The sequence below is a fragment of the Telmatherina bonti genome (assembly GCF_933228915.1).
Source record: "Telmatherina bonti genome assembly, chromosome: 18".
Taxonomy (NCBI): domain Eukaryota; kingdom Metazoa; phylum Chordata; class Actinopteri; order Atheriniformes; family Telmatherinidae; genus Telmatherina; species Telmatherina bonti.
Window position 1 is genome coordinate 6,476,483 of NC_136616.1, and position 18,792 is coordinate 6,495,274.

Genomic DNA, 18,792 nt, shown 5'->3' on the forward strand with positions numbered 1-18,792 from the left:
TGAACCACATCCTGATGGTGGAACAGGAGAACTGGTCCTGCAGGACCATGCTGAACCACATCCTGATGGTGGAACAGGAGAACTGGTCCAGCAGGACCACGCTGGACCACATCCTGATGGTGGAACAGGAGAACTGGTCCTGCAGGACCATGCTGGACCACATCCTGATGGTGGAACAGGAGAACTGGTCCTGCAGGACCACATCCTGATGGTGGAACAGGAGAACTGGTCCAGCAGGACCACGCTGGACCACATCCTGACGGTGGAACAGGAGAACTGGTCCAGCAGGACCACGCTGAACCACATCCTGACGGTGGAACAGGAGAACTGGTCCAGCAGGACCACGCTGAACCACATCCTGACGGTGGAACAGGAGAACTGGTCCTGCAGGACCACGCTGGACCACATCCTGATGGTGGAACAGGAGAACTGGTCCAGCAGGACCACGCTGAACCACATCCTGACGGTGGAACAGGAGAACTGGTCTGCTGCAGTCCAGACCTTTTCTACCAGTTTCAACATCTTTTATCCAGTTGTACAAAGACTCATATTTGAGCCAGAAATGTAATAATATCTCTGGATGCATATTTTACTGTGGATTATAAACGGGATGATAATGATGTTACTGTTGGCACCTGATCATGCAGATGAGGAGTATTTATACTGAGGAAGATGAAGTTTTAAATACAGAACAGGTGTGCAGAAACCCGGTGTCAGAAGATTAAAACAGAAACGACTGAATGAAGCAGATCTAGGATCGAACCAGCAACCTTCCATCTGATGCTCCACCAGTACGTCTTCCATCTGGTACCGTGTCAGTGAGACCAGTACCAGGTTGTTGGACATGGACCCGCCCAGACTGGGCATGTCCTGGTAGTAAAACCGGAGAAGACGGTTCTTCAGCTCCAGTCCTTGTTGTGGTTTGGCAGGCTAGATGGCGCCCATCTTAGGTTCTGGTTTATCTGGAAGGTTCTTAGTCTCAGGTTCCAAATCGTCTTATTGAGCTTAATGTTTTACAAATATTCCAACAGTTTATTCATTTATTTATTTTTCTTCTCATTAGTATTGTTGTTTTTATCATATATAATAATAATAATAATAATAATAATAATAATAATAATAATAATAATGATGATGATAATAATAATAATAGATAATAATAATAATAGCCAAGGTGGTGGTAGTGTAAGTATTCTTTTAGGCTCTGATTGAGGTTTTTATCCAGGTCATTATTTTATAAACTGGTTTATTTAAACAGCTTTAATAAATTAAACTGGTATAGATTAAATTATTGATTTACCTTGACTACAAGAGAATTATAACTCTACTATAACATGATTAGAACTGGACTACTATTGGACTGTAACTGGATTACAGTGAATCACACTTAAGTGGATGTTGTTAATACGTGCATGCTGTGGAAATTAAGGTTAATTTCACAAAAATGTACTTAACATATGATTTTCTGGGAATTTTTTTACACCTTAAACATTATTAAACCTGAGGTTTATAATTTGTAGAAAAATAAATTAGAAGCCAAACTTAGGCTAGTTTATGAAGTTCAACATGTCTGAATGGCCCCTCTGGCTTCTGTTATGGATTTGTGAGAGGATTTCTGCTGTTTTTGCACATTTAAAGAATGAATTTTTATGTGTTTTAACACAAGAGTCAGTTTTTCAGGTTTATTGTTTATTGACTAAAATAAAAACCACTGACAGAAACAAGGTTATGTTCGGTGCTGAGCAGCACAAACACACGAGGATGACCTTACAGTGCACTGACGGCGTTACAGTGCACGGCGCGTGGACGACGTTACAGTGCACGGAAAGCGTGACAGTGGTGTCTCTACATTTAACACAAACACAGCAGATACAAGCTAACAGGTTCGGTCACTTCAGGCAGAAAAGGCTCGGATATTTTCTAAGTGGCTTTTAGAGAACACAAGCAGGAGACACACAAACATGCTGAGGACAAGTCAGTTCACATCTGATGAGCGCGACACACAGACGCATGAATACATTCAGAAAACAGTCAGGGATTTCTGTTGTTTATGAAGAATGAAATAATCTGACTCTGCTGTGGAAGACGGGCCGGTCTGGAATGACGGCAACGCTGAGGTTGATCTGGTTTTCTGGGGAAGGGGAATGCAGTTAGTTCAAACGTCAGATGTTCCCAGTGAATCAGACATCCCACCATAAACATGTTCAATCTTTCGGGTTAAAATAACTCTTCATCTAGCTCCTGACAGGCTGGGAGTGGCATGGCTCCCAGAAGCAGAGAACTCTGCGTACGACTGAACAAACGTGGCAGATAACATGGAGACTGAGCAGAGGTCGGTACCGCGGAGGAATCACGTCACAGTGCAAAGTGAAGAAGCTACAGGGTTGCTTGCTGGACCACAGGGCGACCTGCACAGTGAGGAAGAGGAGGAGGAAGGTGTCGTGGCTTAGCGAGGATCATCGGGAGCACCAATCTTCTCCAAACTGGGCTCCATTCCCCAGATCTCCCTGGCATACTGGGAAATGGTCCGGTCACTGGAGAATTTGCCACAGCCAGCGATGTTGCGGATCACCTTCTTGGTCCACTCTTTGGGGTTCTGTTACACAGAAAGAAAGAGGTCATCTTCCTGAGTCTCAGTCTGACTGTGTTGTAGCGTTCTGGGTGGAAACGTCTGCACAGACTCGTGTCAGGTCAGGCTGTGGGCAGAAACCGCTTGGCGTGCAGCATTAGCAGCTCTGCAGCTGTTAGCTAAACGACACAAGTTTTCTCCTGTTTAAGAAACATGTTTGTGATGAATCACTGGAAGTGGAGATGCTATATGCAGCCTCACACAGGTCATCAACGCCCCAGCAAGCCGCGCACGGCGCTGTTGCACGGCCAGTAAAAGGGTCAGAGTGTAGCGTAGCAAACATGAGCTAATGTTAAAGCTTCCTCTCACACACTGACCTTGTAGAGAGCACTGACTTTCTCCTGACAGCTGATGTAGTCTTCATAGTCGGCAAACACTTTGAACCTGCAACACACCAGCATTAGCATGGAAAAGAACAAAGTGCAGGACACACCTGCCGACCGTCTAAAGTCCATGCTCCTGATAAATGACTCTGCTCGAGCCAACTGATAAAGTTTCAGGCAGGTTTGTTCTGATCAGCACATGTTTCCTGTCGGCGCCGCGCGCCTCTCACCTGTCATGATGCATCAGCATGTTGACGAGGTCTTTAAAAAGGCCTGGCTGGCTGGGGCTGAAGAAGCCTCCGGAAATCTGGTCCACCACCTGCTTCAGCTCGGGAATGCGGTTGTAGTATGACACGGCGTCGTAGCTGACAGACGGATCAGGAGAGACGCATTCAGATCAAACTGGACTAAGAAGTAAATCATAAATTTGGAAGAAAATATGCCATTTTATGTTTAATATAAAGCATGCAAAGTGGGGAAATGGTATTAACCCCTTCCTGTCCAGAGCCTCCACATCATGCACACGCATGCCGAAGATGAAGAGGTTTTCCTGCCCAGCCTCCTCTGCCATCTCCACGTTGGCACCGTCCATGGTGCCAATGGTGAGGGCGCCGTTCAGCATGAACTTCATGTTCCCGGTGCCGGAGGCCTCGGTGCCGGCGGTGGAGATCTGCTCGGACAGATCAGAAGCTGGGATGACTGCAGAGACGGAAGGAAGTTTGTCAAATAACCCGCAGAAAACACTCCTTTAAGATATGACGAAGAGGAAAGTAATTCAGCATCGTTTGTTACCCTTTTCAGCAAGAGTCACTCTGTAGTTCTCCAAAAAGATGACTTTAAGGCGGTCTCCCACCACAGGGTCGTTATTCACAATATCACCAATTGATGTGATCAGCTTGATGATCATCTTGGCAGTGTGGTAACCAGGAGCTGCCTGCAAACACAGAGGACCCACATGTTAGGAAACACTGCATATAAACCAACACAGAGGTTGCACTAAACATGCAGTGTGTACAAAAGTATTTTCTGCTGTAGTTAACATCTTCATGAAATGATGAAACTGACAGTCTTCCTCTTCATTAAGTCGGAATTTTCTTTTCCAGGATGGAAAGTTTTGGTTGTCAACTTTCCTTCTGGGAGGCAGACAACAAAGCTTTAGCATGAATACTGACATTAACTAACAATCTGAAGTATAGCGTTAAGTTAGTTATTAGTTATCTTTAAAATGTATTTTTTACAACTCATCTCATTTGGTTAAACAGACTTTTTCTATTATAATGCAGCGTCCCCAGAGTTATCAAATGTACTAAAAAATGAAAACAATTTTTGGCTTAGCTTAAGCTAAAAACTTATCTCACATAGCTAGAACTGCAATATGATAAAAAAAAAAAAAAAAAGAAAGAAAAAGTAAACAAAACCAAAAATACAACAAATTAACTTTCTGAGAGAAACAAATAAAAAGCTTCATTTTTAGCTACTTATTCTATTGTATTTAACTTAATGTTAGAGCCTAAATGTTATGTGCTAACATTGGGGTAAATGTTGTGAGCTAGACGTTTAGCCAAATGACATGCTAACACTGGGATAAATGTTGGGAGCTAACATTGAGGCTATTACATTCAGTCCTGTTTATGAGTCAACATTAGGCTGAATTTTGTGAGCTAAAAATTTATGGCTTTATGTTATAAGCTAACAGTAAGCTAAATGTTATTAGCTAATATTACGTTAATGGTTTGAGGTTAACATTTAGGCTATTACTATCAGCCATGTCTTATGGGCTAACATTAAGCTAAATGTTATAAGCTAACATTAAAATAAATGTGGGCTTGTATTTAGCCCAGTGAGGTGAGCTAGCGTTAGGCTAAATGTTTTGTCATTCTGTTATAAGGCACAGAAATATAACTGATTTAAATTGTGTGTTATATTTAGAAAAACTTTAGCACTCAGCTAGCAGCTTACCTTTCCTCCAATCATGATCGTCCTGGGAGTCCATGACTTGTTGGGTTCCAACTTGATGCCTAATATATGGGATAAAAATTAAAAAGCTTTTCTATAACTCTGAATGCATAATCAGAAAAAAGGAGTAGCGCTTACGATTGTACAGGGTGATGATGTGAAGGCAGTTGAGCAGCTGCCTCTTGTACTCATGGATCCTCTTCACCTGGACGTCAAACATGGAGTTGGGATTGATCTTCACCTTGTAGTGTTCTTCAAGATGGGCCGCAAACTTCATTTTGTTCTCCTTAAGGTTTAAGAAAAATGGAGATTATCAACCAGACAGGAAGGATATTCAATAAATCTTTCTTTTTAAATCTGAAGCTCTCACTTGTTTGATTTTAGCAACATCTCTAATAAAGGCATCGTCGTCCACAAAGTCCAAAAGCTTCTTCAGCTGGTCCAGGTCGCGGATATAATCCTCTCCAATCCTCTGGAAGTTAAGCAGGTCAGTGAAGGAAGCAAACTTCACATCAGAGCCATCTCACAAGGCTCACCGAACACTGAGACACAACCAAACTACTGTAAAATCCTACTTTCTAATGCCATAATGCCACCTCTCACCTCAGCGATGACCTCCGCCAGGCCTGGGTTGCACATGACCAGCCAGCGCCTGGGTGTGATGCCATTGGTCTTGTTCTGGAACTTCTGAGGGTCAACATCATGGAAATCCTTGAACCTGGAGAGTTGTGATTTATGAGAGGACGTCAAATGAAACACATCAAACTAAAAGTTGATGTTTTTAACAGAACGAGGTGACTGGTTTTTCCTACACAGTGTTTTTGATGATTTCGGAGTGGATGCGGGCCACCCCGTTGACTGCATGGGACCCCACGATGCACAGGTGAGCCATATTGATTTTCTTGACATTGCCTTCCTCAATTAGGGACATTCTGCGCAGACGGTCAACATCTCCAGGGTAGAGTTTAGAGATGCGCTGCAGAAATGAAGAAAAAAGTAAAGATATAAACCTGTTGCATTGGCAGACCTAACGAAGGGAAACACCAAGTTTTACTCTGGATGGTATCAAAGGTCGTTACGGTAGCAGCAGAAAGCGTCTCAGCCATCAGCTGGACCTGCCAGCAGGGTGTCGCTGTCCATTTATCTGTATTTTCCCGCTCATAGCTATCAGATTTAACTAGGTATGGGACATTGAGCTGCAACCTTTAGTCAGTGGGTGTGTCGACGCCAGAAACAGCACACACACGTTGTGCTCTTTGACTTGCACTCTTCAGCTGATGAATATTGGATCTGCAAACAATAACTTTGAGCTGTAGCTTATCGTCGACTGGCGTTAAGCCCGTCTCAACTGGCAAGAAACACAAACGGTTTAACCGCAATATTATCATGGTTATCATAAGTCTAAAGGCCCGTTACCGCTCATTAGAGGTGTATGAAGTAGAAGTAGAGGTAAGAATAAAGTAGAAGTCCTGCATGTTTTTGGATCTGCTGATGCATTTAGAGCCGCTGTTTTCACCAACAGGCTCGTCGACCTGCAGTGGAGCTGAGCTGGTTACATTCAGCTGGTTCAGTGATGGTTGGAAAGAGCTGCTGGACAGGACTTCTACTTTCTGCTTCTACTTTCTACACCTCTGCCGCTTACATACACTATGCTGCCAAAGGTTTGCACTCAGCCATCTATATAAATGTATTCAGGGTTTTTTTTAACTCTTTATTTTGCGTTTTTTAATACTATAACAGGAAAACAGAACACGGGACACTGTACATTTGTGAACTGCAGCGTAAATGCAGTACAGAATCATGTTGGAGCCCCCCCAACTGGACCAACTCCCCAGTCAGACCAAGTCAGACTATCCTGACCCTTACAACCCTCCCTAGGTGCTCCATTTAATCAATAAGAAACTCCCCTCCTACCTCCAGGTGCCTTCTATTGATCTCGTAGATGATCTCCAAGTGTCGAGGCAGCAGGTTTTGGAAGAGGTCGACAGGCCAGCGCTCCAGTGCCTCGGGCAGCACAGTGTGGTTGGTGTAGGCACAGGTATGAACCACAATGTCCCAGGCCTGGACACAGAGAGACAATGGCTAGGTCACGCTGAGCCGCCAAACCACGGCCAAATGAAGCCGATTCAGTTCTGAATTGAGGTCAAGTCTGAAACGCCATCTACCTTCTCCCAGGTGAGTTTCTCAATGTCCACCAGGATCCTCATCAGCTCAGGGATGGCCAGAGCAGGGTGGGTATCATTCAGCTGGATGGCCACCTGCCAACAGTAGCAACAGAAAAATGTGAAGGAGACGTTTAATCACCAACTTTATCAGCACAAACCAAATATACACGCCTGCATGTCCAGAAAGTTTCCACACTGTGCATCTCCAACCAAACTCTGCACTGTAAGACGTTAGCTCACAAGCTAGTCCGCTACTCATGCTAATCATGTTTTGTATTTTTAAACCTGCAATGCTACCATACAAATCTGTAGTTTTTATTTGCAGTTTTGGATTTGATGACTGTCTGTTGCAGAAAAGAGAGTTAGCCATATTCATCTGCAACCAAATCTAGTGTTGTGTAAAACGTTAGCTCATCTGCTAGCTAGCTAATAAGTCATGTTAATCATGTTTTGTATTTTAAAACACGCATTACAAACACATACAGATCTATTGATTAGATTTGCACTGGCAGATTTTATGACCACCTCGTCTGTGACCCCCGTTTCTGCAGCCAAACTTGTACTGTGTAAAATGTTAGCTAGCTAGTCAACTGGTTTGTTAGTCATGCTAATCATGTTTTGTAGGATCAAACCTGTTTTTTGAAACATATAAATATGCATATTTGATTTACATATGTGAAATTGATCATCTCAAACTAGACAGGCCCTTCATGTCTACAAAGAGATTCAGCATCTTCTGAAATGTTAGCCGGCTTGTTAGCAACTCATGCTAATCATGTTTATATTTTCAAAGTTGTAATTATAACTCCAACTTATTACACTTCACATCTGATTTGTATTCGTAGATTTTACTACCGTCTCCATGGTGAGCGCTTTGTGTCCACAACCAAACATTGTCCTGCCTGCTTGTTTTAAGCTAAGCATGCTAATCATTCCAAATTTGTAATACTGATTTTCACTTAAAGATATACAATTTGTTTTATTTGAATATTTAAATTTGTTTTTTATATGATTCTCAAACCATCACTGATAGAAAGAGGGTGAACCCTCTATGCCCAGAACCAGACTTTGTACCATATGGTACTGGTACATATGTACTGGGGCAGTCACCTTGTCTGGCAGGCAGGAAAGGTCCAGTCGCACAAACTCTGTGGAGCCAAACTTCGAGGCTTTGAATCGACGGATGATGTCTTGAAGAGTTGCTGCCACAACGAAGTACTCCTGCTTCAGTCGCAACTCCTTCCCCTCAAAGAACTGAAGAACACAAATCAGACAGCGTTAGAAGTACCATCACATTTTTTTCAGGTATATTCTGATGCAAATGTTCAGTTATTCTACCGAAACACAACAACGCAGAGTGGTTCTGAGACTAGAAACTGGTATAAATCCCTATTTTTAAGGGGTTTTAGGTTTTTGAGAGGCAACAGATTCACTCCAGATGGACATAAGACGTGGCAATTGTTCAAATTATAAAGCTGTTAACGCGTAATCTTCCATGCACAACAAAAAGAAAGAAAGGGAGTAAAAAGTTTTAAGTCTTTGACAATGGAGCACAGGAGAAAGATTCATGTTCTGTTTTTCCTCATCGCTTCATTAAAGTTGAGAATCAGGTCCTTTGTCTTGATGTGTGAGATCTCTACGTTGTGTTTTAGGGAATTTAAAGTACGCAGCTAAAAGGTTTGCACAGTTGCTGTCCGAGGACTGATCATGTCTAAAAGTTTCCAACGGAAAGAAAATGTTAAGAAGGTGAGAACATTTAAATATTAAAAACTTCATATTCTGATTAGCATGTTTCAGCGTCGATTTGCATTTTCACAAAATGGTTGTCAATAAACATTTAACACTTATTTTATCGTATTGGACACATGTTTCCGAGACTTTCTGCATCACCGTGCGGTAAGAAAACTAATCTGACAGCTGTCTTCTGACTCCTAGTGGACATGTTTGGCACTACAACAATTCTTTTGCACGGTTCGGATAAAGTTTTATTTGAAAAGCGAGCAGATCCATCCGCATACTGTGGATCAGCGGTTCCTAAGCTTTTTACCACCACAACTCGTAAGATAACGGAATACGTTGATGTTCCTGAAAAGCTGCTTCTCTCTAAAATAGAACAAAATTCGGATTTTTAGAAGAGCAACTTGTGATATCAGGGCTGTAAACCTGTCAGAATCCTCATAAAGACGATAAAGTGTGTTTTTTTAAATATTTTTTGTTCTTCGCTGTATTAAATGATTGCGTAAACATGCTAAAAACGCATTATGTAACGTTCTGACCTTAAAACTCTGCGTTCCGGACGTGTTCGATGACACAGTGACATCTATTGTGTATTTCTACAGCAGCTGGAGCTCAGCTGCGTCCCGAGGCTGAGAAACCGACATGTTACAACGTTTACATCCGGGACGCGACGTGACGTTTAGCTCCACGGTAAAATACTGTTCTGAACACGCAACGTCGCTGATTCAGCAAAGAAATGCAAGAAAATTAGAAGATTAAAAAAGACAAAAGAGAGAGCGAACCAGTCAGGTAGGATGCAGGACGGAGGCTGGGTTGGCCGTCGATGGGGGGCGCTGGCGGGAAAATGGTAAAAGTTCTGCAGTGTCTTTAATTTGACAGTCCAGATAAAAATCATGAATTTTACTCTGAAAACTGAAGTAACGTCCCTGAAATGAGCTTCAGAGAAGGCTGCTGCGCACGTAGCAGCCAGATACCTTCATTAGAATGAAAATGTTTATAACATCGAGCCGTTCTGCTTCACAGTGAGAAACCTGAAGCTGTTTTTCCAGCTTGGACTCCACCAGTGAGACCATTTCCACCAGCTGAGCCAAACGTGCACATTCCAGTCAGCCAAGTCTCACATGCAGAACATCACAACAGCAGCCATCAAGTCGTTCCGAAAAGCAACAAATGACTTCTATAAAGCTGTACAGAGCAGAAACCGGAGCCCATTTAGTGGAAGTGAAACTAAAATCATCGAAGGCTTGTTTACAGTCGAGGTCCTCCCGGGTCCACGGCAGGTCTGGCTGTACCCGAGGAGAGCGTCGGGAGAAAAGGTTGACGAGAGGCACTCACGTTGTCGTTGGGGTAGAGGACCCTGGAGATGTTCTCGGCCAGGTTCCTGTCCAGCACGGCTTGGATGTAGCCGCCGACATTAACTGTCAGGGAACCACAGCAGCAGGGTGAGCAGCTCGCACTTTTCAGGCTTCGTGTTTATGAAACGCAACACTCACAGTCCTTCAGGTTGAAGTCGCAGGGAGCCTTGGCCGACCACAGCCGCATGGTGTTGACGATGTTGTTCCTGTAGCCGGGAACGGGGGTGTCGTACGGCAGAGCCAGGACCACCTGCAGCATCGGATGGAGGAAAGGAGTTTGTTATGACGATAACTCAAGCAGCAGATGTCCAGAACTCTGGATCTGCCGACCTGCGTGTCCACCCACTGGGCTCCGTCAGCAGTGTGCTCCACCCGGCCGTAGAAGTGGACCGGACGCATGTACTCAGGACGGGCTTTCTCCCAGGGGTTACCATAACGCAGCCAGTCGTCGGCTTCTTCCACCTGGAAACACCACAAAATACCTTCTCTTTAACATGTTTACTTTGGTCCACCTGCTTTTACATAGAACATCCTGCAGACTCATTCCACGTCTTCCTGCTACTATCTACCTGCTCTCCTCACTGCAGCACCTCCACCTCAGCTGCATCCCAAACGTCTTCCTGCTACTATCTACCTGCTATCCTCACTGCAGCACCTCCACCTCAGCTGCATCCCAAACGTCTTCCTGCCACGATTTACCTGCTCTCCTCACTGCAGCACCTCCACCTCAGCTGCATCCCAAACGTCTTCCTGCTACTATCTACCTGCTATCCTCACTGCAGCACCTCCACCTCAGCTGCATCCCAAACGTCTTCCTGCTACTATCTACCTGCTGTCCTCACTGCAGCACCTCCACCTCAGCTGCATCCCAAACGTCTTCCTGCTACTATCTACCTGCTATCCTCACTGCAGCACCTCCACCTCAGCTGCATCCCAAACGTCTTCCTGCTACTATCTACCTGCTATCCTCACTGCAGCACCTCCACCTCAGCTGCATCCCAAACGTCTTCCTGCCACGATTTACCTGCTATCCTCACTGCAGCACCTCCACCTCAGCTGCATCCCAAACGTCTTCCTGCTACTATCTACCTGCTATCCTCACTGCAGCACCTCCACCTCAGCTGCATCCCAAACGTCTTCCTGCTACTATCTACCTGCTATCCTCACTGCAGCACCTCCACCTCAGCTGCATCCCAAACGTCTTCCTGCCACGATTTACCTGCTATCCTCACTGCAGCACCTCCACCTCAGCTGCATCCCAAACGTCTTCCTGCTACTATCTACCTGCTATCCTCACTGCAGCACCTCCAACTCACCTGCATCCCAAACGTCTTCTTGGCTTTATTCCAGCCATAGAGGATCATTATTTTCCTGCTTTTCTCATCACTTGTTGATCTTTGGCTGCTCCTGATTGGACGTTACCGTCAGTTTAAGCTCTCTGATTGGTGGAAAGTCTGACAGGAAGTTTCTTCATCATCATGTCCAGGTGAAAATAGAGGTCTCTTAGCAACATGGTAGTGATGGTGATGAAGATGTGATAAATAATGGTGGATTTACCATCTAGAGTCTCTGAATAAACACTACATATGGATTGTAAACCTCCTGGACGGATAGAAATGCTGGAAAACCTCTGTAGACCAGCTGGAGGGTCACATGACCATCCTCGAGGGCCTCTGTCCTGTAAGTTTTCCATGAATCCCTGCTCCAACAGACCTGACTGAAAGGATTGAATCGTGCTGGCTGTTGGATCCATTTAGTTTGAGTTGGGTGTGTTGGAGCAGGGATACATGGAAAAGGACAACGGCCTTCAAGGACCAGTCTGGACACCCCTGACCTAAAGGGTGACATATCCATCACAGTGTTAGATGTTCTGGTCCTGACGGCAGATCTGGTGGACTTCTGGGTTTCCGACTAATGGTCTCTGTTGTTGCACGACTTTAGAAACCCTGAAAGCTCCTCGTCTGGAGGACGGCGGGGTTAAAGCCGGGCGCACCCACCTGCCATCCGTTGACGATTTTCTGGTTGAAGATGCCAAACTCGTAGCGGATGCCATAGCCGTACGCAGCCAGACCCAGAGACGCCATGGAGTCCAGGAAACAGGCTGGAGACACGAGGAGGTGTAAAACCAAACACCTGTCCATCAGCAGCTAATCAGATGCTCACCTGCAAGGCGACCCAGCCCTCCGTTGCCCAAGCCGGCGTCCTCCTCCATGTCCTGCAGCTCCTCCATGTCCAGACCCAGCTGAAGGACACATCCATACTATTAAAACTCCCGCTGCCTTTACAGCTAGTTAACGTGCAGTCAGTAAAACCAGTCCAGCTTCACCTGGTACGTGGCTTCATCACAGGCGTTCTCCAAGGCCAGGTTCACCATGGTGTTCTGCAGAGTCCGGCCCATGTAGAACTCCAGGGACAGGTAGTAGACGCGCTGCAGCAGAGCAGACGGAACCAGATGAAACCAGCAGGTTAAACGCCCACCTGGTCTCTGGAGGGTCCGACCCACCGGAGACCAGGCGGGACTCCACCCACCCACAAACGATGACGTTTAACGATTCTGTTAAAAAATAGGACGTAGAGATTTTATTTTTACATGTTTGACACATTCATTCATTTTCTGCCTGGTTCAGTTCTGGTGGCGATGAGTCCATCGGTCCATCCCAGCAGCCATCAACACCTGGACAGGTCGCCAGGTCCACCAGAGTCACGCCGAATGATGAATCAGACCAACATGCGTGTCTTTAGACCAGGGGTCGGCAACTCCGGTCCTCCAGTGCTACAGTCCTGCAAATGTTAGGAGTTTCCCTGCTGCAACACACCTGATTCAAATCAATGGTTAATCAGCAGATTTGTGCAGAGTCTGATGTCGAGCTCTGCACGAATTGATAAAAGCAGCTTAATTCCAGCTATCAGAGAGAAAATCCAGCATTTCACATGATCAGAGGAACTTTTCCAGACGGAGAACTTCTTTTAAATGTACATACGTGTACATTTCTACACGGGCATAGTAAGTGAAGAGTGGGCTGTGTTCCGTGCCTCTATTGCTGAGGCGGCCGGCCGGAGCTGTGGCTGCAAGGTCGTTGGTGCCTGTTGTGGCGGTAATCCCAGGACTCGCTGGTGGACACCAACAGTGAGGGATGCCGTCAAGCTGAAGAAGGAGTCCTATCGGGCTTTCTTGGCCTGTGGGACTCTGGAGGCAGCTGATGGGTACCGGCGGGCTAAGCGGCATGCGGCTTCGGCTGTTGCCGAGGCAAAAACTCGGGCATGGGAGGAGTTCGGCGAGGCCATGGAGAAAGACTTCCGGACGGCTTTGAGGAGATTCTGGTCCACCATCCGGCGGCTCAGGAGGGGGAAGCAGTGCTCCATCAATACTGTGTACAGTGGAGATGGGGAGCTGCTGACCTCAACTCGGGACGTAGTGGGTCGGTGGAAGGAATACTTCGAAGACCTCCTCAATCCTACCAACACGTCTTCCGATGAGGGAGCAGAGCTGATGGACTAAGGGGTGGACTCTCCTATCTCTGGGGCTGAAGTCGCTGAGGTGGTCAAAAAGCTCTTTGGCGGCAAGGCCCCGGGGGTGGATGAGATCCGCCCGGAGTTCCTTAAGGCTCTGGATGCTATGGGGCTGTCCTGGCTGACACGCCTCTGCAGCATCGCGTGGACATCGGGGGCAGTACCGCTGGACTGGCAGACTGGGGTTGTGGTCCCCCTTTTTAAGAAGGGGGACCGGAGGGTGTGTTCCAATTACAGGGGAATCACACTCCTCGGCCTCCCTGGTAAGGTCTATTCAGGGGTCCTGGAGAGGAGGGTCCGCCGGATAGTCGAATCCCGGATTGAGGAGGAGCAGTGTGGTTTTTGTCCTGGTCGCGGAACAGTGGACCAGCTCTATACCCTCTTTGGGGTCCTGGAGGGGGCATGGGAGTTTGCCCAACCAGTCTACATGTGTTTTGTGGACCTGGAGAAGGCATCCGACCGTGTCCCCCGGGGGCTCCTGTGGCGGGTACTCCGGGAGTATGGGGTACCGGACCCCCTTGTACGAGTTGTCCGGTCCCGGTACGACAGGTGTCAGAGCTTGGTTCGCATTGCCGGTAGTAAGTCGGATTCGTTTCCGGTGAGGGTTGGACTCCACCAAGGCTGCCCTTTATTGTTCATAACTTATATGGACAGAATTTCTAGGCGCAGCCGAGGGGTTGAGGGGATCCGACTTGGTGGCCTCAGGATTGGGTCCCTGCTTTTTGCGGATGACGTGGTCCTGTTGGCTTCATCTGGTCGTGATCTCCAGCTCTCACTTGAGCGATTCGCGGCCGAGTGTGAAGCGGCTGGGATGAGAATCAGCACCTCCAAATCTGAGACCATGGTCCTCAGCCGGAATAGGGTGGATTGCCCTCTCCGGGTCGGGAGTCAGGTCCTGCCTCAAGTGGAGGAGTTTAAATATCTCGGGGTCTTGTTCACGAGTGAGGGAAGGATGGAGCGTGAGATCGACAGATGGATCGGTGCGGCGTCTGCAGTAATGCGGACTCTGCGCCGGTCTGTCGTGGTGAAGAAGGAGCTGAGCCAGAAGGCGAAGCTCTCGATTTACCAGTCGATCTACGTTCCTACCCTCACCTATGGTCATGAGCTGTGGGTCGTGACCGAAAGAAGGAGATCTCGTATACAGGCGGCTGAAATGAGTTTCCTCCGCAGGGTGGCCGGGCTCTCCCTTAGAGATAGGGTGAGGAGCTCGGTCATCCGGGAGGAGATCAGAGTAGAGCCGCTGCTCCTCCGCATCGAGAGGAACCAGTTGAGGTGGCTCGGGCATCTGGTCAGGATGCCTCCTGGACCTCCCTGGTGAGGCGTCCAGGCACGTCCCTCTGGGAGGAGACCCCGGGGAAGACCCAGGACACGCTGGAGGGATTACATCTCTCGGCTGGCCTGGGAACGCCTCGGGATCCCCCCCGCAGAGTTGGCAAATGTGGCTGGGGAGAGGGAAGTCTGGGCTTCCCTGCTTAGGCTGCTGCCCCCGCGACCCGACCCCGGATAAGCGGCAGAAGATGGATGGATGGAATAATCCTGACCTCCTGAACTGACTCACCTCATCACACAGACTGAAGCCAGAAAGATGGAAAGTTTTACATTTATATAGAAAACCTCATCGGGATACATAACAGATTAGTTATTATTATTAGTTACTTTCATGACATAACAGTTAATATTTGTTTCCAGATGAACCCTGCGGACCCTGTCTTGGTCCCCGGACCGCATGTCTGACACCTGCAGTCTCACTGGAACATTGGTGATGAAGAGGATGAAGGTGATGAAGAGGATGGAGAGGAGGCGATGAAGAGGATGGAGGTGATGAAGAGGATAGAGGTGATGAAGAGGATGGAGGTGATGAAGAGGATGAAGGTGATGAAGAGGATGGAGAGGAGGCGATGAAGAGAATGAGGTGATGAAGAGGATGGAGAGGAGGTGATGAAGAGGATGAAGGTGATGAAGAGGATGGAGAGGAGGTGATGAAGAGGATGAAGGTGATGGAGAGGAGGTGATGAAGAGGATGAAGGTGATGAAGAGGATGGAGAGGAGGTGATGAAGAGGATGAAGGTGATGAAGAGGATGGAGAGGAGGTGATGAAGAGGATAAAGGTGATGAAGAGCATGGAGAGGAGGTGATGAAGAGGATGAAGGTGATGAAGAGGATGGAGAGGAGGCGATGAAGAGGATGGAGGTGATGAAGAGGAGGGACGTGATGAAGAGGATGGAGGTGATGAAGAGGATAGAGGTGATGAAGAGGATGGAGGTGATGAAGAGGATGAAGGTGATGAAGAGGATGGAGAGGAGGCGATGAAGAGAATGAGGTGATGAAGAGGATGGAGAGGAGGTGATGAAGAGGATGAAGGTGATGAAGAGGATGGAGAGGAGGTGATGAAGAGGATGAAGGTGATGGAGAGGAGGTGATGAAGAGGATGAAGGTGATGAAGAGGATGGAGAGGAGGTGATGAAGAGGATGAAGGTGATGAAGAGGATGGAGAGGAGGTGATGAAGAGGATAAAGGTGATGAAGAGCATGGAGAGGAGGTGATGAAGAGGATGAAGGTGATGAAGAGGATGGAGAGGAGGCGATGAAGAGGATGAAGGTGATGAAGAGGATGAAGGTGATGAAGAGGATGGAGAGGAGGTGATGAAGAGGATAAAGGTGATGAAGAGCATGGAGAGGAGGTGATGAAGAGGATGAAGGTGATGAAGAGGATGGAGAGGAGGCGATGAAGAGGATGAAGGTGATGAAGAGGATGGAGAGGAGGCGATGAAGAGGATGAAGGTGATGAAGAGGATGGAGAGGAGGTGATGAAGAGGATGGAAAAGAGGTGATGAAGAGGATGGAAAAGAGGTGATGAAGAGGATGGAGAGGAGGCGATGAAGAGGATGAAGGTGATGAAGAGGATGGAGAGGAGGCGATGAAGAGGATGAAGGTGATGAAGAGGATGGAGAGGAGGTGATGAAGAGGATGAAGGTGATGAAGAGGATGGAGGTGATGAAGAGGATGGAGAGGAGGCGATGAAGAGGATGGAGGTGATGAAGAGGATGGAGAGGAGGCGATGAAGAGGATGGAGGTGATGAAGAGGAGGGACGTGATGAAGAGGATGGAGGTGATGAAGAGGATAGAGGTGATGAAGAGGATGGAGGTGATGAAGAGGATGAAGGTGATGAAGAGGATGGAGAGGAGGCGATGAAGAGAATGAGGTGATGAAGAGGATGGAGAGGAGGTGATGAAGAGGATGAAGGTGATGAAGAGGATGGAGAGGAGGTGATGAAGAGGATGAAGGTGATGAAGAGCATGGAGAGGAGGTGATGAAGAGGATGAAGGTGATGAAGAGGATGGAGAGGAGGTGATGAAGAGGATGAAGGTGATGAAGAGGATGGAGAGGAGGTGATGAAGAGGATAAAGGTGATGAAGAGCATGGAGAGGAGGTGATGAAGAGGATGAAGGTGATGAAGAGGATGGAGAGGAGGCGATGAAGAGGATGGAGGTGATGAAGAGGAGGGACGTGATGAAGAGGATGGAGGTGATGAAGAGGATAGAGGTGATGAAGAGGATGGAGGTGATGAAGAGGATGAAGGTGATGAAGAGGATGGAGAGGAGGCGATGAAGAGAATGAGGTGATGAAGAGGATGGAGAGGAGGTGATGAAGAGGATGAAGGTGATGAAGAGGATGGAGAGGAGGTGATGAAGAGGATGAAGGTGATGAAGAGGATGGAGAGGAGGTGATGAAGAGGATGAAGGTGATGAAGAGGATGGAGAGGAGGTGATGAAGAGGATGGAGAGGAGGTGATGAAGAGGATGAAGGTGATGAAGAGGATGGAGAGGAGGTGATGAAGAGGATAAAGGTGATGAAGAGGATGGAGGTGATGAAGAGGATGGAGGTGATGAAGAGGATGGAGGTGATGAAGATGGAGGCGATGAAGAGGATGGCGCGACGCCATCTTTTATTGATCAGAATCTTTCTGCTTCCGGTTTGGCGATGATCGATAACCATGTTCGAGCAGCGGCTCGTGCGCGTGCGTGGAAAGCACATCTCCTGCACGCGCGAGGCCATTTTGTGATGCGGTCTGAGGCGAACCGGGGGGCGCGAGCTGTTACGTCATGACGTTTCAGCAACCAGTTGAACGTGCGTGTGAGGGGGACACTGGTCACGTGTCGGGAGGAAGAGGAGGAGCGCGTGAAGGTGACCCATAGCAGAAAGACAGGAAGCGCGTGCACGAGCCCCTCAATGCGAACCCGGAACGCAGCTATAAATGGACGCGCTGCAGGCGCGCGTGCACGCGGAGGACAGCCCCTGTGTGTGGGTGTGTGCGCAGCAGCGCCGCAGCCCCTCCTCCCCCCTCCATCAGCAGTGTGGACGTGCCGGACCGCGCCCCCCCAAATCAGCGGTATGAACCCCCCCCCACCTTGGGGTCCTTGTCGTAGTAGTGCTGCTGGGTCCGGATCCAGCGGCCCACCAGGTGGTCCCGCACCGTGTTGGCCAGGGCGAAGTAGTAGTCCCGCCGGGTGGCCACGTTCCGGTCCTTCACCAGGGTGAAGTGGAGGTGCCGGTTGAAGTTGGTCTTCAGGTCGGCGACGTTCTCCACCCCGGCCAGACCCCGAACCGAGATCTGCTTCCTCCGGTCCTGGTCCGTCAGCGGCTTGGCCATGGCGGGAAGCTGCTGCTTTTCAGCCGTGTGTCCTTGATGTGATCCGGCGGTCTGTTCCGACCCTCCGCTCAGCTCGACCCGCCGGTCCGCAGCGGAGCTCCGGTTGCGTTTATATCCCGCATCCCGGCGTCAAGTCGCAGAGACCAACACACGCGTTTCCGGTACGGAGTTTCACAATAAAACCCATCCACATATTAATAACTGCGTCACGCGCTTCATTAGAAACGCCTTTTCATGGTTAACAAAACATTAACTACAGGGATGGAGTCTGATCCATGGAAATAAAGACCAGATAAAGGACTCCTCACGGATTCCTCCGGATCATCTTCATCAAACTGATGGATGGTTAAATGTACGGAGGCCCAGAAGTGTTGCCTTTTACTTTTCTTTTGCATTTCTGGGTTTAAAAATAAACTTTATACGAAAACTCCGAAAGATGATGGTTTGACACAAACTGGTATTGATG

General features: G+C 47.7%; 1 protein-coding gene across 2 annotated transcripts; it reads right to left on the reverse strand.

Moving 5' to 3' along the window:
* Positions 1 to 1,678: 1,678 nt before the first annotated feature.
* LOC306769088 (glycogen phosphorylase, muscle form) lies at positions 1,679 to 18,435 on the reverse strand. 2 transcript variants are annotated; one of them, XM_079257601.1, is made up of 20 exons: positions 18,084 to 18,435; positions 12,492 to 12,593; positions 12,329 to 12,407; positions 12,163 to 12,266; positions 10,496 to 10,627; positions 10,304 to 10,415; positions 10,146 to 10,228; positions 8,184 to 8,327; positions 7,074 to 7,166; positions 6,823 to 6,969; positions 5,721 to 5,884; positions 5,512 to 5,626; positions 5,279 to 5,380; positions 5,047 to 5,194; positions 4,912 to 4,970; positions 3,745 to 3,886; positions 3,444 to 3,651; positions 3,183 to 3,317; positions 2,947 to 3,013; positions 1,679 to 2,596 (listed from the first exon to the last, which is right to left on the reverse strand). In XM_079257601.1, exons 1-20 carry the CDS (start codon positions 18,324 to 18,326, stop codon positions 2,447 to 2,449), a joined length of 2,529 nt encoding a protein of 842 aa, XP_079113727.1. In that variant the 5' UTR covers positions 18,327 to 18,435; the 3' UTR covers positions 1,679 to 2,446. The 2 variants fall into 2 exon arrangements, with proteins under 2 accessions (XP_079113727.1, XP_079113728.1); XM_079257602.1 differs by lacking the exon at positions 18,084 to 18,435 and adding an exon at positions 12,756 to 12,988.
* Between the last annotated feature and the right edge of the window lie 357 nt (positions 18,436 to 18,792).